The 24,988-nt window shown below is 42.6% G+C and overlaps 3 protein-coding genes across 3 annotated transcripts; 1 reads left to right on the top strand and 2 right to left on the bottom strand.

Annotated features, from left to right (window-relative positions):
• Nucleotides 1–1,793: 1,793 nt before the first annotated feature.
• LOC147527894 (testis-specific serine/threonine-protein kinase 6-like) lies at nucleotides 1,794–2,371 on the bottom strand. The gene is given in 2 exon segments (XM_086620594.1): nucleotides 1,794–2,008; nucleotides 2,011–2,371. Coding segments are annotated over 2 exon segments (576 nt in total).
• Nucleotides 2,372–5,469: 3,098 nt separating this feature from the next.
• On the top strand, nucleotides 5,470–5,869 carry LOC104378822 (protein VCF1-like). The gene is given in 2 exon segments (XM_086620593.1): nucleotides 5,470–5,696; nucleotides 5,698–5,869. Coding segments are annotated over 2 exon segments (399 nt in total).
• An 8,740-nt stretch (nucleotides 5,870–14,609) lies between these two features.
• LOC104370098 (olfactory receptor 11L1) lies at nucleotides 14,610–15,548 on the bottom strand. The gene has a single exon (XM_009987335.2). It carries the CDS (start codon nucleotides 15,546–15,548, stop codon nucleotides 14,610–14,612), a length of 939 nt encoding a protein of 312 aa, XP_009985637.1.
• Nucleotides 15,549–24,988: the final 9,440 nt, after the last annotated feature.

The raw sequence follows: 24,988 nt of genomic DNA, 5'->3' as shown, positions 1-24,988 counted from the left end.
GTCCCCCCCAATCTTCTCTTCTCCAAGCTAAAGAGACCCAGCTCCCTCAGCCTTTCCTCATAAGGGAGATGCTCCACTCTCTTCATCATCGTCGTGGCCCTGCGCTGGACTCTCTCCAGCAGTTCCTTGTCCTTCTTGAACTGAGGGGCCCAGAACTGGACACAATATTCCAGATGCGGCCTCACCAGGGCAGAGTAGAGGGGGAGAAGAACCTCTCTCAACCTACTCACCACACCTCTTCTAATACACCCCAGGATGCCATTGGCCTTCTTGGCCACAAGGGCACATTGCTGGCTCGTGGTCATCTTGCTGCCCACCAGGACCCTTTCCCCTGTGCTGGTCCCAACAGTTCAGTCCCCAACTTGTACTGGTACATGGGATTGTTCTTACCCAGATGCAAGACTCTACACTTGCCCTTGTTTATTGCATTAAATTTCTCCCTGCCCAACTCTCCAGCCTGTCCATGTCTCTCTGAATGGCAGCACAGCCTTCAGGTGTGCTAGCCCCTCCTCCCAGTTTAGTGTCATCAGCAAATTTGCTGACCGTGCACTCCATTCCCTCATCCAAGTCATTGATGAATATGTTGAACAATACAGGTCCCAGTACCAACCCTTGAGGGACTCCACTGGATACAGGCCTCCAACTGGACTCTGTCCCATTGACCACTACTCTCTGGCTTCTATCCTTCAGCCAGTTCACAATCCACCTCAACACCCGATCATCCAGACCACACCTCCTCAGTTTAGCTGTGAGGATGCCATGGGAGATTGTGTCAAATGTTTTACTGAAGTCAAGATAGACCACATCCACTGCTCTACCATCATCCACCCACTGGGTGATGTCCTCATCAAAGGCTATCAGGTTTGTCAAGCATGACTTCCCTTTAGTGAAGCCATGTTGGCTGCCCCTAATGACCCTCTTATCCTTGATATGCCTAGAGACAGCATCAAGGATAAGTTGTTGCATTATCTTTCCAGGGATGGAGGTGAGGTTGACCAGTCTATAGTTACCTGGGTCTTCCTTCTTGCCATTTTTGAAGACCGGAGTGACATTTGCTTTCCTCCAGTCCTCAGGCACCTCTCTCGTTCCCCACGATTTAACAAAGATGATGGCAATGACGTCCGCCAGCTCCCCTCAGCAACCACGGGTGCATCCGGTCAGGATCCCTGGACTTATGGATGGCCAGGTTGCTTAACTGGTCCCTAACCGGGTCCTCATCAACCAGGGGAGACTCCTCCTCTACCCTGACTTCCTCAGGAGCCTCAGGGTTCCGAGACTCATCAGGATAGCTTCCAGCAGTATAGACTGAGGCAAAGAAGGCATTCAGTAACTCTGCCTTCTTCTTATCCTGTGTCACCAGGGCACCCTCCTCATTCACCAGTGGGCCTACATTACCTCTAGTGTTAGTTTGATCTGCAATGTATTTGAAGAAGCCCTTTCTGTTGTCCTTGACCTTTCTTGCAAGGTTTAATTCCAAGGAGGTCTTAGCTTTCCTCGTTGCCTCCCTACATCCTCTGACAGCAGACCTTCAAGATGTTTAGAAAACATGTTGAGAAAATACTCAACTCCCTGTTCTGTGAAGCATCATTTGGAGAATCCCTCTAATTGATTTCAAGATGTGAATTCAAAAAACCTGAAAGAGAGAGTAAGCCCGTCGGGTGACGTAAGGTGTGACAACAGCTGAGGACAGGACTAAAGATGGGGTAATGCTCAGCCCATGCAGTCAGCCAACAAGAGCTAGATGGTGGCATACTGCAGTATTATTGCCTTATGTGCTCGCTGAACATTTCACTTCAGGTGATGCCCATCAGCACCTCAGGAGACATGCATGCTGCTGTCCCGCAGAACGTGGTGCTCAGCTCAGGATAGCCGTTGACCTCCTTGCTAAAGCCAAAGTCACTGACTTTGGCCTGGCAGCCATCGGCAGTGAGCAGCACGTTCTCATACTTGAGGTCCCGGTGCACCAAGTTGCGGTCGTGCAGGTAGTGCACAGCCCCCACGACTGCACAAAGATGTCCCGGGCCTTGGGGATGCAGGGCAGCTTCCCTAGCTGCTGCACCAGCTGCTGCAGGTCAGTGGCTGCCACCTCCATCGCGATGTAGACCTTCCCGTTGCAGCCTTCGATGACCACGCAGATGTGCATGATGCTGGGGCGCTGGATCTTGCACACGATTGAGAGCTCCCGGGGCAGAAACTTGTACGCGAAGACTGGGGCTGCTTGTTTCCGGTCCAGAGCCTTGATGGCTAAGGGGCCCTTGTATTTGTTGGAGATGGCCACTTTCACCTTGGAGAAACTGCTCGCCCCTAACTTGTGACTGAGCCTGTAGCCCAGCTCACAAAGTGGCTCCTCTCCTGCTTCGGTGTTTGACATGATGTGTGATTCTGACAGACTTGACATCACGTGTGATCCCGACGGGCTTGACATCATGTGTGATCCCAACGGGCTTAATGTCATATGTGATCCCAATGGGCTTGACATGATGTGTGATCCTGATGGGCTTAATTGAAGCCCGTAAGTGCCTCCGTAAGCTCCAGAGCTCACCCAGCTATTGTGATGGGGCACACGGAATGTTGTGTGGCAGCGCCTTTGTGAGACAACAAAGCTGTCCGGAGGATCCTCTCTGCTCACGGGTTTCCCAGGCGTGCCCATGTACACACTGGGGACCTGCCACCATTGGATATTTTAGAGTTTTCACCTTTTCCGCCTCTTCGCTTAAGTTTTTCGAAATAGGGGGTCTTTGTTTGCCAAGAGTTTAAATGTCAGCCTTCTGGGATGAGGAATCCATTTGGGGACGTACAACAGTTTTCTGCAGGATCATAGAATGGATTGGGTTGGAAGGGACCTTAAAGATCATCTATTTGTTCTGTTAAAATCAGAACTGCACAAAGCAGCGCAAAGGAGTGATTTCTACTGTCCCGCACTGCAAACCACCTTGGCTGGCTGTAAACATTTCCTTTTTTATTATGATGGTGCAGGGAGTTATTTTACTAGGTGGGCTTTCTGACTTTGTGTGGTGTGAACGGGGAACTCTGAATGCATCTTTCAGAAGAAACAGCTTTTCAGTTTCTTGAACTCAGAATTGCTCTGTCTCTATTTTTATCAAAATGATGTTTTGGAGACTTACAGAGAAGTGAGACCAGAGCTCCTTCGGAGAGCTTCTGTAATTTAGCTGTTAGATGCTTTTAGTCGGTTTTCAGTTGCCATAAGGTGACAGTGGAATTAAGCATGGGGCAGGAGCAGAGGGCAGCTGCGCTCACTGGCAACAGCCGCTCCTGAGCGAAGCATCCCTCCCATCGCACACCGCGTCCCAGGCCGGCGTCGGCTCCTTCCTCCAGCTGCTGCCTTCTTGGCTCTCAAAAACAGTTGTTTCTGATTTTTGCTGTTTTTTTAAGCTTCCTGAGGATCCTGCCATCCCTGTGGAGCCTGTGTTTCCTTTCCAGCTAGCCTAGGACCACAAAACATCTGTCTTCCTAAATACCAACCCAAAGACTATTTTTAATTTTTGAATATATGTTTCATTCTGCAAGTCAGTTCTAAAGAGGGCTAAGACTCAACTGAAGATTGAAGAGAATGTTTCTTGTGAGACCATTTGTCAGTACTCTGAAGTCGCTGGAGGAAATGAAACTAATTAGCAAGTGCAAACATGGGTCTATATGCGCTGCGGGCAAGTTTTGCCCTGACTCCAGAGGGCAAGGAGCTGTCGTGACGTTTCATCTGCTGTGGAAGTGGCAGGTCAAAATCAAGGCACCTTCTCACTTTCAGATGCTGTTTCTACTGGCAAGTTGAAGGATGGGAATCCAATGTGCTGTGGCTGAGTGCGAGTTGCCAGGCTCATATCAGGCGTGTATCACCAGGCATGTTTCAGGCGTGTATCAGGCGTGTATCATCAGGCATGTTTCAGGCCTGTATGACCAGGGATGCTGTCAAAGGGCCGGGTAAACAGCATGCACATTGCACGACAAAGAGAGCGGAGGCCCCATTTGATGGCAAGGACTTTGCTGGGGCTGATATCCATAGGGAAGACGAGCGGAAGGAACTCCACACACATGCAGAAGCTCAGGACATCATTTTGCTTCATTAGCTGCTGTCTCAATATTTATCAGTATAAAAATGCACCAAAAATCTCTTTGGCTTGCAATCCCTCCACCTCAAGCACTGCTGCCTGTGGCATAAATATTTAGGTCGTGCCAATGTGCTTTAGTAGGGAACTCAGTAGTAACCTATAAAAGGTGAGTACACTGAGCTACTGAGCTTTCTGGGGTGTTTTTTACATCAAAGCTGTGTTTGTAGCACGGACTGGTTCCATTGCTCTTGTAATTGAGAGCAGTTAGAAATCAGGCAGCAGTTACCGGTTTGTTCCATCTGGAATGTGAGCAGGAGGAGCTGGTCTGCAGAGGTATAAATTACTGGAGCTCCCTGTCAAGGTTTTCAGTATGGGGATATTTTCTGACTCCAGCGGTGTGGTTGCGCAGTCAGTTCCTCTGCCAAAGGGCTGATGAACCCCTGAAGGACCATTCACGCTGCTGCACAGTGCATGAACACCGGAGAGCTGCCAGGTGCCCCAGAAAACAACTCACCTGTCTCAGACTCAGCATAAGTTAATGCACCTCCCTGGGTAAGTTCACCCAGGGTGAGTCCTGCATCATCCAGGGCTGGACTGTTCACCAGAGACCAAGCTTCTGAACACCAGCAATGTGAGGCCCCAGATCTACTTATCTACCAAAAAGGGTTAAAACCCCATCACTTTACACCAAAACCAGGAGGAGCTCTGAGTTAACCTTGCCCAGGTCCTGAGTCCTCTACAATTACATAGTATGGTGTTCCTCAGGTTGTAACTCACCTTGCTGAGATGCAGCTGAAGGTCTCCAACCTTCTGCCCTGTACACAGCTACCAGAGAAGAGCCAAACAAGCCATGAGATGTAACAGAGAAAGATGTTCTTCTTTCTATGTCATCCTGTAGCTTTTTTTTTTCACTAATAAATAGGTCTTCTCTTGCAGAAAAACCCTGGCTGGGCTGGAGCTGGTAGCTGGGAAATCACCCGTCTCTGGAGCATAATGTGGGTCCTGTTGGAACAAGTGTAGTGAAATATAACTCCTGTTAATACAGATGGTCTAGAAGCCAAAACAATCCCCAGTTTTACACCTTACGCCACAAGGCTGCAAGTTACAATGTGTAGAACAACCTCTGTATTTGCACAGAGCCCTTGATATCTCTTTAAATACCTCTGTTTCCATACAGGCAGAGATGCTTTGCGCAGGGGTTGTAACTTTCAAGAGCAGTCAAGTAACTCCCAGGTGCCCCACTTTGTGGCCAGTCTATGACCAGACGTTATTGCTTGCACCCAGTGAATGTGGGAACAGGTGAACAGCTGCACAAGTAAAACCCACTAATGTTCATATTTTTACCCGACTACCTTCTTATAGACAGTGCAAAGGAGTGGTTGGCTGCTTTTGGGAGATCAAAAGGATGCAGAGGATACGAGGAGCCTTGCAGTGTGCTGGAGGGGCATTTCTCAGCTTTGGGAGGGAAAGGAGGAAGAGGAGACGGAATGGCAATGAAGATAACAGCCATGTTCCCCAGACCAAATGTAGTACCAGGACTGTCCTTCAGGACTCTTGGGACACTGAGTCCTCCAGCAGTGACAGTGGCAGCAGCAGCTGTAGTAGCAGTAGCATCAACAGCCCTGACAGAGTGCGGTGCAGAAACCAGCCTACACCCCATCACTGCGGGATCCAGTCCCGTCTCCTTTCAGTCCTTCCATGAGCAGTCTGCACTAAGCCAAGGTCCTCACTTCCACATCAACCAGATCCTGAAGGAGGCACACTGCCACAGCTTACAGAGCCGGGGATGCCTTCCAACATGGTGAACCAGCAGTTCCCTGCCTTTTGTGAAGGGGCAGCCCTGTGTAGATCTGATATTTCAACTTAAAAGTTTGTTAAAATAGAATTGCACAAAACGCTTGTTGCCTTTTCAGTCTATATTTGAAATTTAACAGGAAATTGTTTACATGTGCTTTGCTACACTATTGCAATGCAAAAGGGGCTTTGAAGCAATTTTTACAGGATTCTTTTTGGGGTGGTTCTAAAAGTAAATGTCAAGAGGAGACCGAGGAAGCCACATCTGTGTTATAGGATTGCAAAATGTCCAATTTCAATCGAGTGCCTAATCTGTTTGTTAGCAATTTGTTGCTTTATGTAAAGTTCTCTCAAACATTCATCTTAAGTTTTGTAAGTCTTTTTTCTATTTCAATAAACTAGTGAAAAATAAAACAAACAAACAAAAAAAAGGGCCAAGCTGAGCTGGATGGAGGGCTGGCCAGAACTAGGATAGCAGTTGGATTCGGTGTTGCAACTGTTGCATTTGCAGGTTGTAAGAGATTCAGCAGATACATTGTGCAACAGCTTTCGTATCTACTTGCTCTGCACAGTTTTTTAATACTGCCTTGATTTTTCCTATTTATTGTCATAATTAAAGTTTATTTAAAAACATTTTTTGCTAGCTAATACTGAAGTTACCAAGATTTTCTTGCCAGTAATGGGTAGAAAGAGCTCTTTAAACAGAAGCTTTTGATGTTTTACCCTGTATTTGATTTTTTTAATATATAGTTGTTTTATAGAGAGCACTGGGCTGAAAAGAAACCCATTGCTTTTAGCACTATTTTCCATCCACCTGGATGTTGCAGGGAGTTCGTGCAGGTGCTGAAGGCTGGTGAAAATTCTGCAGATGTGAATTCTTCTGCAGCCCTGTGGAGCTACACAACACTCTCTAGGTATTAGCACCAAAAGGTAGAAGCCAAGGTGAGGTTGGCTTGTAACAGGTGCAGACTTAGATTTCTAGGTTGGCAAAGACCTTAGAGATCATCCAGTCCAACCGTCCCTAATCCCCCATTAAACCATATCCCTTGGTTCATCCACTCTTTTCTTCACCCTTTTCACATTCAGGGATGGGGACTCAACCACCTCCCTGGGCAGCCTATTCCAGTGGCTGACAACCCTTTCAGAGAAGAAATACTTTCTAACATCCAACCTGAATCTCCCCTGACTAAGCTTATACCCATTTCCTCTTGTTCTATCACCCATCACTAATGTAAAGAGCCCCTCCCCCACCATCCCTTCTCAAGTATTTATAGGCCGTAATCAGGTCTCCCCTCAGCCTCCTCTTCTCCAGGCTAAACAGCCCCAACTCCCTCAGCCGCTCCTCATAAGTTTTATTTTCCAGCCCCTTGACCAGTTTAGTCGCCCTTCTTTGGACCCGTTCCAGGAGCTCAATATCTCTCTTAAAGTGAGGGGCCCAAAACTGGACACAATATTCCAGGTGCAGCCTCACCAGTGCCGAGTACAGGGGCAGGATCACTTCCCTGCTCCTGCTGGTCACACTATTCTTGATACACGCCAGTATCCCATTGGCCTTTTTGGCCACCTGGGCACACTGCTGGCTCATATCAAGCCGGTAGTCAACCAACACCCCCAGGTCCTTCTCCGCCAGGCAGCTCTCCAGCCACTCTTCCCCGAGCCTATAGTGATGCTTGGGGCTTTTATACCCCAAGTGAAGGACTCTGCACTTGGCCTTATTAAAGCTCATGCCATTGGCCTCAGCCCAATGATCCAGTCTGTTCAAATCCAAGGATTAAGGTGTAAAAGTAAATTCTTCCTTGTCATCAATGCTTCCCACAGGGTGAAAAAAAAAGTAGTAAAAAAGTAAAACTACTCTGGAAATTCTGTGTCAACTTCAGTGCCCTCTGGTGCTTTTCTGGTGAAATTAACTGCTTATGCAGTCAGGATGTAGTAGTTACTTGTAGCATGTAAAATTTATAACATGTATAAAATAATCTAGAAAATGAATAGGATTTCATAATGTTTCGAAGATGATTTTTCAAATATTTTCACGTGACTATAAAATGTACCAACACAACCGACACTGGTCACATTACTGGAGGCAGATAAATAAGATACACAGACAGATAGATGTGGATACAATAAGGTGGGGAGAAAGATAATTAGAAATGGGAGTTAATGACAATAGTCTTTGTTAGTATTTGTTCAAGAATCGAAAAGACGAATATTAGGTAAGACAAATATGGTTTGAAAAAATATTTGACAGGTAGACAAGTAAACAGATAAATGTATTGTTTTATAAAAGAAAGATCCGGCAGATGTGTACTGATTATTTATCTAGTCAAAATAATAAGAATACAGGCATTCATCAGGTACACAAAAAACATTTCTTTCAACAGATGGAAATAGTTACAGAAGTGTGGGAACTATTTCCAGCATGCAGATTGATTTTGAAGAATCACTTCATGAAAAAAAAATAATTAATTAAAAGTGTAAAAAAAAAAATCTGATTTTTTTTACAAGGTTTGTGTTGGATAAGCCCTTTTTTAGTACACTTTATTAATTACCTCACAAAACATTAATTATTTGATAATAAATTAGTCTTTCACATACAGGATGTCTCTGTCTCACTGTCCCCCCACAGTGAGTAGGATGGGGGTATAAAAGAAGTTGAGAGGGAACAGCTGACCCCAACTGACCAAATGGATATCTCATACCATATGATGTCATGCTCAATAATAAAAGGTGGCAGAAGAAGGAGAAAAGGGAGACATTCAGAGTTGTGGCGTTTGTCTTCCCAAGTAACCGTTACATGTGATGAAGCCCTGTTTTCCTGGAAATGGCTAAACATCTGCCTGCTGATGGGTAGTAGTGAATAAATTATTTTGCTTTGCTTGCATACGTAGCTTTTATTTTACTTACTAAACCATCTTTATCTCAACTCAGGAGTTTTCGCATTTTTACCCTTCCAATTCTCTTCCCTCAAGTTACTGGGGACGAGTGAGCAGGCGGCTGTGTGGGGCTGGGCTGCCTAAACTATGACTAAACCACAACAGAACTAACAGTCACTAAGATCTAGACAAGCTGGAACAGCGGGTCAAGAGGAACCTTATAATTTCAACAACGACAAATGGGAAGTCATGCACTTCAGAAGGAAGAACACCCTTGCAGTGATATAGGCTGAGGACTGAGTGGCTGCGAAAGGTCTTGAAGTTCCCGGTAATCAAGCTGAACCCTGGTAATAAAGCGTTTTACCCTGGCAACAAAGGTCAACAGCATCCTGAGCTGTGTTAACAGAACATGAACAGTAGATTAAGGAAAAAGAATTTCCCTGTTTACTCGTCATTCATTAGACCGTAAATAGGATGTTGTGTCCAGTTTTGGACTCCTCAGTACAAGATATCAATGAAGTGGAGTGAGTTCAGCAGAAGGCCACCAAGATGGTCCTGGGGCTGGAAACTTTCCCTTAGTGGAAAGGCTGAGGGAGCTGGCCTTGTGCAACCTGGAGAAGAAAAGGAGGTGGGAGGACCTAGCAGCATTCTCTAACATCGAAAAAGAGGTTATTAAGATCATGGGGCTAGGTTCTTCACGATGGACAAAGTACAACAGGTATAAGTTGAAGCAAAGTAGTTCAGGAAAAACTGCATGACAAGGACAGTCAAGCAGGGGTGGAGATCAGGTACTTCTAGTATGATATTGGACTAGAGACCTTCAGAGGTGCCTTTCAACCTGAACTATTCTATAAACAAATGTATAACATATATATTATCATTATATATCACCTAGGAGAAGACACCTTTTGCCTAACATCTGTTACTTACGAGCCAGAAGTATAGTCTCAGCTGAACATTTCACATCCCTCTTCTAGTCAGTGGAGAAGGATAAGAGTACCTGTCAAGCATTTCACCTCACCCTCACATATGGGTCAAGCTTAGAAAGATGTATCTTCCTCAATGACTACTTAAAGAACCATTAAAATCTCAGATCACGGCATATCATATACAATGTGAAAGAAAATTAGATCTTTACAACAAAGTTAGTCACCAAGACTTCTGTTATAATCAACAGAAAGAAAAAGTAACTTCTGTAAGGGCATTCAATTTGCATGTTTTACAACTCTGCATCAGAATGAAAGTAATCATGAGTTAGAAGTGCCTGCTTCTCTCCGTGGTGTACCTTGATGATTAGCCCTGCTGCAGAAACTAACAGATCCTACACAACTAAAAGCATCTGCTTCAGAGCATGATCACTTTCTTCCAGTCCTGGTGTGCAGTCTCCCATGTCTACCCATGCTGGTGGGTAGCCTTCTAATGTTGTATCCACACTGCATAGCTCTTAGCCCAAGAGTCTTTTAGAACTCCTGTGATATTTCTGTTTCTCAGACATAATACTTCTGCTGTATACTCATTTTTTTTTAATTTAGAATTCCTAAAATAGAATAAATGGTAGACTGCAGCCCTTCAAAGTAATGTTTTTATATATAATCTGATGCCTAGGGTATGTGCATCATTCCTAAGGTTATAGCAACGGGTTGTGTGCAGGTGTCAGAGGGCAAATGACTGACGAAGTAGTTGTGGAAGACTTTTCTTAGTGAAAAGAGTATAATCTAGCCTGATGTCATCTGCTCTGCTAATTTAAAAATAGTTCTTTAAGTGAGCTATTTGTAGAATCACAGCCAGATTTCATTTCAGAGACTAACATTTCATTCTTTCCATCTAATAGGGCAACCAAGAATAAACTACCATTTGTGTGATTTGAATGACTAAAATACAATAACCTTAGAGAAGCCCTGGGGTTACGTTATTTAGTAATGTAGACACACTCAAAGTCTAAGCCTGCTGTCTAGATTCCTTTTTATAAAATCACCTCCTGACAGTAGTTAATCCTTTATTATTATTTTATTTATGTGTCAGATAGAATAATTTCAGATTTGCAACTAGTTGTCTCCAGTGAAAGAGGAAGGCAGAAGCTATCTTAGGGATGGATTTCTATGTCATAAATATGTAGATGAGATGACTTTTCTACCCAGTGTTATATTGGAATAGCAAAACAACACTTGACATTACATTGTGGAGATATGTCACTGTATTTTTCTTTTACTGAAAAGTCATGAAAAGTAGTAGGAACCTTCTCACAGATTTTCTGTGAACAACTTCGGATTCTGTGTTCCTCAGATTGTAAGCGAGAGGATTGGCCATAGAAATTGGGGTCGAGGGGTTTAAAAGAAGATAAAAATCATCAAAGAAATGGGCACCTACATTGTGAAAACCCAATGCCATTTGAAATACCAAATTTATTATTATTGTGCTTAAACCAAAAAAATATCTAAGAACTCTCTGCCTATGAGAGACAAACATTACCATTCATAAGCTCTGTATAGTGAAGAGATTTGCCTGTAATTATGGAAGTTATAGTAGGGATATGTGGAAGGTGAGAGCATCTGATTCATTAAAGTTATCCAGTGAAAGACCTTTCAAATGCCTTTTGAATGGTTTAATAAATACAGGGAGAAACCAAAAAGAACACTCAGAGAAAGAGACCGATAGACAAACGGTAAGGGAGACAATGCCAAAGACCAAGTGTCCAGTTAATAATTGATGGGCCATTAATAAACTCCAGGTGAAGCTTTGGAGAGGACCACCTGGACTTTGTAACTGATAAGAAGGAGGAAACAAGAGAAACATGAGGATTTGGGGTATTTAAGGGAGAGGTGGGTAGAGCTATGAAGATAAGCAAAGGAACGTGCAGGGAGTGAACACATCAGGATCATGGACAAACTCAGAAAGGAATAGACAGAAAGGTGTATAAAAGGGACCATTAATGTATAAGCTGTTGCTCGTGTGTCATACACTTGTCTGATCAAGTCTGTGCCTGATCACCACAGTTTGTCTATCCTCTTTTTAAATTATTTCTTAACTATGTGTCTGTGTAATCACTATCTGTTCCAGGTGTGTGTCAATGCTGTAAGAACTGTCAGCTACTAGGTAGCCAGGCATGAGTTGATACGGGGCCAGCAACTGGCATCAGAGTGGGAGTGTGGGTGCTCCTTGCCGATGGTGTCAGCTCCTGGAGCGAGTAGGGTCTCAGAGTCAGTAGCTGGAGGGGTCGTAACTCTTGGGACCAAACATATTCAGGTCCCACAGACTTTGCATCCAAAGTACTAGCTACAGGAGGAACAGAGATGAATGAAGTGAGTGAAGTCTCGGCACCAGTGACTGGAATGAGACCATTGGGTCATAGCCTACATGCCTGATGCCAGCTGCTAGGGGAGACAGCAGAAGGTTTACATCGTCCCCAAACCTTGTGCACACGCATGTGTGTATTTAAGTGTGTGTGTGCAGCTTACAAGAAAACTTCAAGCTAGACTAGCTATGGCACAGGAGATCCTGGGTCCAATTTGCATAGCACTCAAGGTATGGCCAGCTAGAATTGGGGAAGCTATGGATGAACTATTTGTCTAGAATCACAGTGCCATTCATAAGAAAAAGAGATGCTTCAAAAGTGTAATTCATTTAATCTGAACCATTGCAGACTTATGGTGTTCTGAAAGTTTCTGAACATCCTCACTTGTCTGTCATTTTTCATGAACTCTTCAGTGAAACAAAGCAGATGTGTTTGTCTATTGCCACCACCTCAATTCAGAAAAAGAGATAAAATTTTCATACTCACCAATGAGTAGCTATGTGCAAATCAGATTTGTTTCACTGGTTTGTCCAACATATCTCTAGAAGAGAGATAATATTCTGTAATAGATAACAGGGACTACTCATGTGCTTATGCTATTCTAAGGGAGGCAGTATGGGACAGAAGAGTGGTTCTCAACCAGCAACAATAATTTTTCCTACACTACCTGCACAGATTTCACATGTACTGCAACAGTGGGATGTGTACTGTGACTCAGCTCACTTCAAGCTCACTCAGAGGAAAAGCAGAAGCATCACTTGCGGTGATAGTTCTTACATCTTTCACCACAGGACTTATTTCAAGATCTGCCTTCTTTGTGTCAAAGACCTAAGCCTGGTGTAGCTTCAATCACTCTTGTTGCTTCTCATTTTGTATCTAATAAAGGAGATAAGAAGTGGGAACAAAAAAGGAAGAAGCCTGATCCTACGGAACTTAATTGCCTGAATTCCCAGCATGTAAAATGAAGATCTTCCAATACAGTGAATGCAATTCTGGATGCAATTTATCTGACCAAAACTGGAAGCATGCACAGACATGTAACACCTTGTCAGAATGCACCAGAGTTTCTGAGACATCGACATGGGACAGACAGATACATTACTGGATTTATGGAAGCCTTGTGCCCCTTATGGAGAAGTAGAAGGAGACCAGGAAGCATAGCATAGGACGTCTGAGTTTGTTCTAGATGCCTGTGTTTGAAGACCTCAAGTAAGCCCTCAGTGTGAGCTTGGATAGGCTGTATCCTCCTTATGACCCACTAACTGTTTTGTCTAGGTCTCCTTTGTCCACAATGGAAGATAGAGTAAACAGCTCACCTGTGCACACCTAATATTGAAGATAACCCAATCTGGAACTGAGTCCCACCTTGCATTTTCCCAAGTTAAGCTGTCTAATTCATTTTAGATACCTACAGTAAGCTATCTAGACTCAGATGCTCCTTCAGCAAGGTGCCCGTCTCCCACATTTAAAGAGTCAGTTGTGTCAGCCCTTAAATATCTTAGATACCTTACAGTCATTAGGATAGCACTGAATGTCTATGCTTAGGCACATTTTACATTTTAAACAATTGCTGTAATTCTTTAAAAGTTCAGGGCAATGCCTGAACTTTGTTATGCTAAGTGGTCCAGTGGGAAGCTGTAACACTGAGGTACTGCAGGTCACCACTAGCCCCAGACGGATTCACAGTCATGCTGCCCTGGGCTAACATACGGTTGCATGATGTGTTCTTTGGTTGAAGCCACACGCCATAGCAACTGGCCTGGGTTTCTTAGTCACATCCAATGGCATTTTTGTGTCCGTGGGTCATTCAATAGACTAAAGAGCTGCTGCAGAAGGATGCAAGTCTGCTAAGGCTTCTCTGTCATATCTCACAATCTCCCACAGTTGTTCTAAATACTCTACATCTAGTAATGGAAGAGTATGCATTGATGTCTCAGCACTTGAAATGTTCCCTAAAGGTGAAGGGAAAGGAACAATACACTTAATAAATTTAGCTATACCATATTAACTTCTTACAGTGCTAAATTGTAAAGTAAAAATAAAAATGTGTTTCTGAGATACATTTTCCTCACAAAATGTAAATACAATTTTTCTGCACTGTGTCAAGAGATTGGTTTCACATGCTCCAAATGAAGCATAAGAAAAACAGAATGACATTTATTCTGAATCAGTGAATCCAAAAAACCTGACCTGGCAGACCAAGAAACAAACCTACAAGCAAGTAAACACATAACTAATTTGTAAATTTAAAATAATATCTTAGCTTCTGAATGTTCATGTGTATTTGTATCTGTGCACTGACCAGAAAAAAGTGAAATTCAGATATTAATTGTAATAGTAAAAATAGTAAACTAAATGATGGGAAAAGAAAGAGGGGAAGAGGTAAAAGAAGAAAAAGAGGAAAGTGAAACATTGTATAGTTCCAGGACTCTTTTCAGTTTACAGCAATAATTGTCTTGAAATATTTTTTATAAAAAGGTAGCAACAACTCTTGCTGTTGCTCATGTTCATGATAATAACCTGTTCTGTAGTCAAAATACAACAAAGAGTCAGAATATCAACAAGAGTCAGTCTTGAAGTATTCCCGACTCATAAACAATGAAGACGATGGTATCTGACGACTACTTTTTCCAAGGCCTTCTTGAATGCCTTGTTTCTCAAGCTGTAGATTACTGGGTTCAGAAGGGGTGTGACCACTGTGTAGAGCACAGATATAGCCTTATTGAGTTCTGAGGACAGGTTGTAGGTGGGACGGACATACATGGAAATCATTGTGCCGTAGTATATAGTCACTACCATGAGATGTGAGCTGCAGGTGGAGAAGGTAATTCTTTTTCCAGAAGCAGAGGGTATCTTCAGGATACTAAGAATTATAAGTAGGTATGAGACAAGAGTCAACACAAAGCAGCCAGAAAGGACCAGGAGAGAGAGAATGAAGATGACAGCTTCTGTGACAGTGGTATCTGAGCATGACAGCTTCAACAGTGGAGAGATATCACAGAAGAAGTGATCAATGAAGTTGTAACTGCAGAAATGCAATCTAGAGACCATCAGACAGGGCAGAAAACCAGTGAAAACACCAGTGACCCAGGAGCCCACAGCTAGAAGGGTATAAGTCTCAGCAGTCATGGCCACACCATAGTGCAGGGGTTCACAGACCGCAAGATATCGGTCATACGCCATCACTGCCAAGAGGTAGCATTCAGTGGCTCCCAGGGAAATGAAGTAGTAAAGCTGTGTCATGCATCCTGAGAAAGAGATGCTCTTCCTCTTTGCCAGTAGATTGGCCAGCATCTTGGGTACAATTGTGGTGGTGTAACAGAGTTCCAGGAAAGAGAGGTTCTTGAGAAATTTGTACATGGGTGAATGAAGCCGTGGATCCAGTGTTATCACTGAAATAATAATGATGTTTCCTAGGATGGTGACAATATAAATAACCAAAAACGCTGTGAATAGCAGGATCTGGCAGTGTGGGTTGCTACTGAAGCCCAGTAGCCTGAATTCCAGTACTGTTGTAGCATTTGTCATCTCTTGGAAAGAGCTAGGATTTGTCTGCTAAGGAAATAATATCAGAATATGTTAACTTTCAGCGGTGAAAGCAGTATCTATAAAGATTATGATTCTCAAATAAATCTTTGGGAACAGCATCAAAGTCACTACCAGTCTGTCCTCTTTTTCCTCCCTCCCTCCTCCATCTCTGTCTCCTAAAATGTAAGTTTTTACATGTATTTCATGAACTTCACACAGATAATTATGGAATTAATTGCAAATAGTCCAGTAGACGGCCACTCTCCATACTTGCACAGAAGGATATGTATAAGAAAGTACATAAATATATAAAGCTACCGCTTATACTAAACCATAGTAAAAAGGTATACATAAATTTACACATATATAGCACGCGAATTCAGACACACATCCCCCCAAAGATCTACTTTTCATTGAAAGAAATATAAAAACTTATATACATAATCAACAGCGATGATTACATTGAGAATTCCACTCATTAATGCACACATGTTTTTTTTATAAAAATGTAAATACTCATTTGTATGGTCCTGAACATACACATACAACGACACATACAAGAACACTCTCAAAATTCTCTGTCATGGAGGAGTACAACTGTGTACAAAGATTCACCAGCAACCTTATAATTTCTTGTTAAATAGTGTGAGTAAAGACATAATTTCCACCTCAAGAATGGAAACCATAGAGAATAATCTGTTACTAGAAATTAAGAGCAATGTAGTTCATAAGAATTAACTTAATTTCCTATATCCATAATAAGGCTGATGAACATGGCAGTGGCATCCAGTTACTTATATATGAAACAATATGCATAATATTGTGTATGTGTCCAATTTTTACAGACCTGTTTTCCAAGCTGTGAAGACAGTAGGTAGTGCTAGATTTCAATCTGCATTCAGGTCGTCGTCTCAGACTGGATGCATCAGTAGCTTATGTTTTTCACATTGAGGCACAATTAATGACAGGATCAGGACTACAACATCATATTGGATAGAAACCTTTTCAGACTGAACTACCTCCTGGTCAATCTTGACTTTCATAAAGATAGACAGACACAGATAAAGGCTGAACTGTACCAAGCATTGATTTCAATCGTTGCTGAGGACCTCAGGGGAGTAATCCCATGGGTGGTGACACTCCATGGGGCACACTAACAAAAATAGACTTATAACACATCTGCAAGGAAGAGCTTGTTAATAAGAGAAGAAACCCTCTGGAAAAACTACATCCAAAATCCACCAGCAACAGATCTTTCATCTAACGAAACTGCATTCTGTAAAAAGTGTATGCACTTTTTTCAAGTATATTCCAAAAATATGTAACAGCTCAAATAATTTTGAAGTTAAATCCTATTTTGAAAAAGAAAATTTTTTTAAAGTGCACAAAAATGTATTAAAGATTTCAGTCTAGAATATTTTCACAGTATATTTCACTCCAGCTCTATCTTCCCATTACATCTTCTGAGTGACACTTTGGGAAAGTTGTCTAGGCAAAGCATGTTGCTGTATGTTCACCAGGGATGAACTTTCAAGGGTATTTGTCATAATTTCTGATTGCCTTCACAAATGTTAGAGGAATAAATTAGAAAAATAAAAAAGAAAGAATTGTGAAAAAACACGTTTTCCTACTTATTTCCTTATTTCCTATTTATGATTTTTTTAATCAGTGATCTAGAAAGAGTAAAATATGAAAGCATATCTTCCTAATTCTTCAGCTGTTTTTTTATGAAAACAGAAAACTTACTGATGAGAAAAACTTTAAAGAGAATTTTCTTACGATTTTTCTACTTGCAAGTAGATTTAACAGTACAAAAGAGAGTTACTGGAAGGCTGCCATGAGGTGCCTCCAAAGCTATCTCTTCTCCAAGGTGATAAAGCCCAGCTCCCTCAGCCTCTCCTCACAGGTAATGTAGCTTGGGCATGCTGTAGCTCTCCAGCTTGTTGATATTTTACTTGTCTTTACGGGGAGGCCTAAAACTGGAAGCAGTATCTACATGTGGTTTAACAAGTTCTGAATAAAGAGAGGAGAATAAACTGTTCCTTTGATCTATTGGCTATACTCCTTTTAATGGAGTCCAGATCCTTCTGGTCATCTTTGCTGTCAAGGCATACTTATGTCTCATGAAAAGCTTGTTGTCTGAGAGTCTTCTTGAGCAGAGCCAATCCCCAGTCACTCAGTCTGCAGTCCATGCTGTTGCAAAGAGGGGCTCTACCTTCCCAGGAGCAGGACTCTGCATTTGCTCTTGCTGAGTTTAGTAAAGTTTCTCTTGACCCATTCCTCTAGTCTGTCTGTGTCACTTTAGGTGGCAGTTCTGCACATGAAAATACCAACTAGTTACCTTGATATGGTGTCATCCACCATCTTGAAAGGAGTAAAATCTGTTGTCTCCTCTAAGTAATTCATAAACACATTAAACAAGATGAATGGACAGGTTATATCCCTATATTGCTTCCCTTATTATTGACTTCAGGCACAGCAATACCCACTAGGCATCACCCTCTGAGATCAAGGGTTGCAACATTTTTTTACCCATCTGATTGTTCACCTACCCAGACTGTAATATACCAAATCATATACGACAAATTTTGGGAAACGGCATTGAAAATCTTTCTGACATTGAGGTAAATTATATCCACTGCTCTTCTGTTGTCTGTGAATCCTATAAGGCTATCAGGTTGATTAGGCATGATTTATCACCAGTTGGATCGATTATGAGAGTTCCTGGTCTCTTCATTTTTGCTAAAATGGCAACCAAGAGGACTCACTTTGTGATTTTCCCCAAGACCAATGTGAGGCTAACTGGTCTTCAGCTCCCTCAGTTGTTGTTTGCACCATTTTTTAAGATGAGTGTGATATCTGCCTTCCTCCAGTTCTTGGGAATCTGCTCTAATCTCCAAGATTTTTCCAGGCTAATGGAGAGCAGCCTTGCAGGGACATTGGCCAGTTTTCTAATTGTCATTAAGTGGAGCCTGCTGGACCCCATGTACTTGAATGAGTTGGGTTGTCTCAGGCATTCCCTGACTCAATTCTCAGCCATTGCAGGTACTTCTCATTCTTGAACCCTTTAACTAATCACAGAGACCTTGTTGGTGAAGACTGAGGCAGAGAAAGTACTAAATGCTACAGTCTTGTCTGTTTCTGCTGCTCTTTCAGGAATAGTCCTACAGTTCCCTTTTTCAGCCTTTTACTACCTGAATAGTAAATGGAAGCTTTTCTTATTGCATTTCCCTTGCAAGTTTCAACTCTTTGGCTTCCCTGACACAAACCCTGTGTGCCTGAACATTGTTTCTAGGTTATTGATTTGTAGCCTGTCCTGGCTCCCACCAGTGTTTTGCAATGTGTCATGGGGGCTTAAAGTTATTTAGAGAGTCACCGTTAAAGATATTAGTAACAATGCTGGAATGATTTACACAAGGATTAGGGAAAAGATAAGGAAGACCCTCCCAGTGAGTCACAAGGTTCAGAATGGGCCCTCCCTTGCTTTCTAAACTCCTTCTCACGGAGGAGTCTACGTGTGGCTGGATCCAAACTTAGTCTCAGACTTGGTCAATGTTTTATGACTAGGAATTAGATTGAAGATCTTAGTGGTAATTGTTCCACAGGGTTGAGGATGGCAGACTAGATGATATATAGTGAAAACATTTACTGTAATTGATAATTAATAATATATACGTAAAGTAAAAAGTTTGTTGCAATTGATAACAATATGTTCCAGGCTAAAAGACATTAATTAGAATATTTACTACACGTTACAATAGCTATAGCTATTCAAATACTCGAAGTGATCACTACTAAATAATAGTTCAAAGTTAATAAGTAATTATGTTGTAGAGACTGATGTTTCTCACCCATATCAACAGTGACCGTGGGTAAATATATTTTGTTCAGCATCAAGGAACAACTTTGAGGAGCATCTCCACTCAAAGGAAAAATCTCATACATACTTTTCTTGGAGAGGTGTATTAGGATCTCTAAAGATGGAATTGGGTTTTTATAGTATAAAGTGGTTGACTGTCAGTCATCTATTGCTAAACTAAGCCTTCTGACTCAGCAATCTCATCAGTCCTTGGTTCCTCTTTGGAAACATCCGGATTCACTTCCTCCCCTGCAACACTGGTTGTTTTTTCTTGTGGTTATGGTCGCTAATTAGTAGTGTTTTCATACACCAAACTCAGCATTACCTTCTACCACATCTGGCCATTGTATGTAGGGCATCGAGTAGGGCGAAGCTTTTACCTCATCCCCCCTTTTAGGCAGAGTGTCTTGCTACACAATGTAGCTATGAGTTTCCTCTTTAGCCAAGCTGGCCTTCTGATGTGTCTGTTTTCTTTTTTTCCTGAGGCTCAGGATTGACAGTTCTTGTACTTGAAGAATGTTGTTAAAGATCTGGTGACTTTACACTCTTATTTGAAACTTATATGAATATCCTGTTCATTTCTGTGTTGGACATCAGCACTCTAAAGCTACAAATCTCTTTGACATGTAATGTGCTTCCATTTCTCATGTTTGTCTTGTTAATATCTCCATAGGTTGGAGTTGGCCATCTGCATATGCAGTAGTGTACTTTGGTTACCTGTAACGTTCTGCAATTCCTCATACTTTTGTCCTGTTGAAGGTTCCACAAATCAGGTTTGGCCATCAGTCAGTATACATAAATATGTACATCCCCCTTCTTACAGCACCTGGGAGATTTTTTTGAGGGGAAGGGAGAAGTGGAGAGAAGCAGAGGGTGAAGACGGAGTGGGGATGGGAAAGCAGAGAAAAGGGGAGAAAAGGGGCCAGTTGTGCATAAGCAGACTACTGGTAAGTACATTTATTTGATCAAGCCCCATGACTGGTCACTGCAGTCTACTCTATCATCTTCTTACTAACTCTCTTTGAAACTATTTTCTCCATGTGCACTATAGTAAATTAGTAGCTGATATTGCTTCGAATGATGATGAGTGGTCTTAATTTTGCTTACACTGCTTGCATACTGGCTATGATCAGCACTTAGTGACTCAGTGTTCATATCTTTTTCTGCGCACTGCTGCAAAATTTGTGGCTAAAAGACTATTATTTCTATAGAAATGCCTCATAGGTAGGTAATATGAAACAAATTTTCTGAAACTGGAAAACTGACAACATGGGCTGGGTGATACGTCTCATCCAGCATTACAGGGAGGACTCAAGCTGTCAGTTCAGACACCAACACGTAGATGTTCCCACGTAAAGCTTATCGGTATAGTAGTGTCCAACTTCCCCTTTCAGAGCCTAGTGAAGTAACAGACAATGGTGGTGTATCTACCTAGACCCAGGCAAGGTTGCTAAATGCTAGATGCCTAGGCTTAGGGAACTGAGTCCCACTTTAGAGGTATAAAGCATACAAAAGCAATCACTCTATAGCTTTTTTTTTTTTTTTTGGCACTTGTGTGATCTGCAGGGGCTATTGTAGAAACTGAGAGACCTGGTTCCCAGATATGTCCTACATAAAGCTCAGCAATCTGATCTTGGACCAAAGCCTGCTAGAGATATTCCTGCAGACACTGAGTTAGTTGGCAGAGATAAGTATAGGGTCTTATTAAATGTGCAAGAGCTGTGCTGCTTAGCTTTCTTAAGGGTTTTTCAAACTTCAGTGTAAATTGCCTCTGTGCCTCCCTTTGCTCTGGGAGTTAGTGTGACACCAAGCAATGAATGCGACATTTCCCAGTGCTCTGGCTGTGTCACCGAAAACTCAGATAGAAACTCTCTAACACAGTTTGCAGTGTTAGAAAGCAGCATTACTTCATTGCGGTGCCGGGTGCACGAGGGATGTCCCCTCCTGGCTGCACACCTGGCCCCTGGGCAGAAACATAGTTATACACTGCGAACATGCATATTCATAACATGTTTACATAGTCATAGTTATTCTCTTAAACAATTGTGGGTTTTTTTCTCACTTTATGTGTAAATTACTTCGCATGCTCAGTTCTCTGCTCCGCCCCTTTCTTTTGAGTCTGGGGTATGTTTAGGGTAGGTGGTCCATGAGTCGGTAGTCGCCATCTCCCCCTGTTTATACATATTCAGGGATGTTCCCTTCCAGGGCAGCCAGTTCTTGATGATGAAGAGTCTCCTTTCTAATCACTTCTGGCAGCTTCAAGGATGGCCATCTTGTTATGTTCCCTATGTGTGTGTACTATATCCTTCATGAAATTCTTACACAAAAAAAATTAACCCCTTCATTGTTGGATAACAGCTGTGCCCTGCGACTCTCTTACCCTAACCATATCTGCCATATTTGCTCTTTTACTTAACCACATTGCCTCATTGCCCCATACATAATGACTTTTTCCAAGCATCTTTGTAACTGGGATTAGTCTTTTAAGACTCAGGGCTGTTTCTGTTACTTAAAGAAAGTTGGTAGCCTCCTCTAACGTAACAGGAGTAATGAGGCATCCCTGAAGATGAAGTTGGATCCAGTATTAATTGTGCATGGAGACAGGACATGTGTATGGCTTTTTCATACATGCTGTAAATTAGTATTGGTGTCTCACATTGAAATGAGATCATAAGGGAGCAGACAAGCATGAGGTAAAATCTGTTATGGACTGTGCATTACTAATGCAAATTTTTTACCCCCCAAATGATCAGTGAAGCCATGATGAAATTGAACCTCTGTCATCCCTTTGCATGCAACAGAATATTTGTTGCAGCTGTAAGAATGTCCCAAACCCACCCACGCTTTTGTTACTAGAGCAAAAATACTAGAAATGTTGCTGAGGAGAAATGATTCTTTACCAATAGAGACCGATACACGTACTGTTCCAGTTCACCATGCCTTCAGTGTACACTCCTGTTTCATGCATACTTCTTGAGAGCATGGTAGGGAATCTATCCAGTTTGTAATGGATATAATGGAGACAAACTCAGCCAGGAGTTAAAATCCCTCTGTAGGCAGTAGGATGTAACTGCAAGTGAAATGGATGTGACCTGTTCTGGAAAACAGATCACAGTGTTAAGAGTTGTTGTAAGGCTGCCAAAACAAGAGATGTGTTCTTCCTGGCCACTGCACTCTGAGATCCAGAGGTCTCTCTGTACCAGCCCGATAGATGCAGCTGCTATTTTCCCATTTACGTGTTCATTCATTAGAGGGCCTGTATCTTAGAAAGCCACACACATGCATACACACACAGGACACTAACACGTCAAATATGCAAACTACCACTGACGTTAACAGCACCTACTTATAACACTACCAAAACGCATAAGGAAAATTAGTCTAGACATCCAAGTCTGGTTCCTCCTCTCTGGCTGACTGAGATTGCAGTTCAGTAGCAAAACCACCCAAACATTTACTCTCTAGATTTACCAGCATACCTACATTTGTGGATCCCTTGTATACAAGCATGGACTCTCAGTTCATCTCATACACATGCCCACATACTGGACTATCTCACTTGTTACGTGGATCTTCACTTAATTGTCAACTAGTCCAGTTTTAATGTTCACTAGCAAACAGGTGCATGCGCTCACACTGTCGTCATTTATCACAAGAACTCCTTTCCCCATTGAAAGACTCTTTGAATATCAGCACAGGTGTCCTGGGTTTGGCTGGGAAAGAGATAACTTTTTCATGGGAAGCTGAGAGGGAACACTGAAGCAGGCAGTTGACCCAGTGGGCTATTAAATACTATGTGACATCATGCTCAGAGAATATAATGGGGGAGCTAGCTGGGGTAGGGGACTTGCTTTGGGCTGAGTGCCGTATTCTGCATGGTGAGAAGTCTGAGGCTTTGAGCAACTTGATGTAGTGGAAGGTGTCCCTGCCTATGGCAGGGGGGTTGGAACAAGATGATCTTGATGGTCCCTTCCAACCCAAACCATTTTATATGATTCTATGATTTCTTTGTTTCTTAAAACAGTCTATAAAATATTACGCAAAGACAAGACATCTTAGCTATCTCAGTACAAATTTTTATGGAGATCAATGCCCTCTATGCTTATAGAATCATAGAATGGTTTGGGTTGGACAGTTGGTTGAACTGGTAATGTCATGCAACATACCATTTTTGAAAAAGAAACACGTTGATAAAGAAACTCACCAAAAAGTAGGATTTGCGAAGTGGAGTTTGATAGCATGAAATGTTGTCTTGCCACATTAGAGGATGGACTGAAGGTTGCTTTTGTCTCCCTACCACATTCGTGGTTAATTACATCTGTGTGTAAGTCCCTACAATGCAGGGGTGGAATGTGATGCTTTTTCCAATCACATTTAAATAGGTGTCGCCAAGTAAGTTAGGTGTCTAAGCTCCTATTAGAATGAAAGGAGATGTAGAATTTGATTTGTTTACTTGAACATGCGTGTTTACTGCTACTTGAGACGTCCAGGATTTCCTTGTGGGTCTATCAGAGATGACACAGATATTAGTGATAGCGCATAGATGACACTATGGCATATGCATGACATCCAAAATTATAATCAGGAGTTCAGTTCCTAAACTTATGGTATTTCAAATGGCATGTCTGTATGAGAGTAGACAAACAGTGAGTCACTGAAGTCCAGAAAATGATGTATCACTTTGTAGACTGCTCTGACCATGGCCCAACCCATGCACCTAGTAGAAGATGTCTATGCTATTGGAGATGTTCTACAGCATCCAGCCTTAGTGGCCTTCTGCGACAGAGTGGATAAGGGAAGAATGACTGACATCGTCTACTTGTGCAAAGCATTTGACACTGTCCCGCACAACATCCTTGACTATAAAATGGAGCGACGTGGATTTAACGGGTGGACCACTTGCTGGATAAGGAATTGGCTGGATGGTCACGCTCAAAGAGTTGTGATCAATGGCTCGATGAGGTGGGCCCGTGCGAACTTGGTGAAGTTCGGCAAGGCCAAGTGCAAGGTCCTGCACCTGGGCTGGAGCAATCCCGAACACGAACAGAGGCTGGAGGATGAGTGGATTGAGAGCCGGGACAACAGTTTTAAACTGAAGGAGAGGAGATTTACAATAGAGCTAAAGAAGAAATTTGTTCCTGTGAGGATGGTGAGACACTGGAACAGGTCGTCCAGAGAAGTTGTAGATGCGCCCTCCCTGGAAGTGTTCAAGGCCAGGTTGTTTGGACCTTTGAGCAACCTGATCTAGTGGAAGGTATCCCTGCCCATGCAGCGGGGTTGGAGCTAGGTGGAGTTTACAGTCTCTTCCAACCCAAACTGTTCTATGATTCTGTGTGGCCTCTTGCAGCTGTTCACGGGCTGCTAAACGTTCTGATGACTCAAAAAAAATCTTATTCCTGTGAGACTTCTGAGTCATGTGCGGTAGCAACGGAAGCTGGAAAACAACGTGCAGGAGGTGACTGTTTAATACAGTATTTTGACTCTGATGGTCTGTGCCACAGGCAATGAAGAGGATGAGAAGAATGGTGACTGTGTATCTGTCTGAGTGCTTCTGTATGTATGAACAGTAACGCGTCCAGCA

The sequence above is a fragment of the Tauraco erythrolophus genome, chromosome 14, assembly GCF_009769465.1.
Source record: "Tauraco erythrolophus isolate bTauEry1 chromosome 14, bTauEry1.pri, whole genome shotgun sequence".
Lineage (NCBI taxonomy): Eukaryota > Metazoa > Chordata > Aves > Musophagiformes > Musophagidae > Tauraco > Tauraco erythrolophus.
The sequence above is the reverse complement of the archived record's forward strand: the minus strand, read 5'-3'. Positions and strand labels throughout refer to the sequence as shown.

Excerpts from the sequence above, each read along its gene's own strand:
- LOC104370098 (XM_009987335.2), bottom strand. The coding sequence starts at position 15,548 with ATGACAAATGCTACAACAGTACTGGAATTCAGGCTACTGGGCTTCAGT.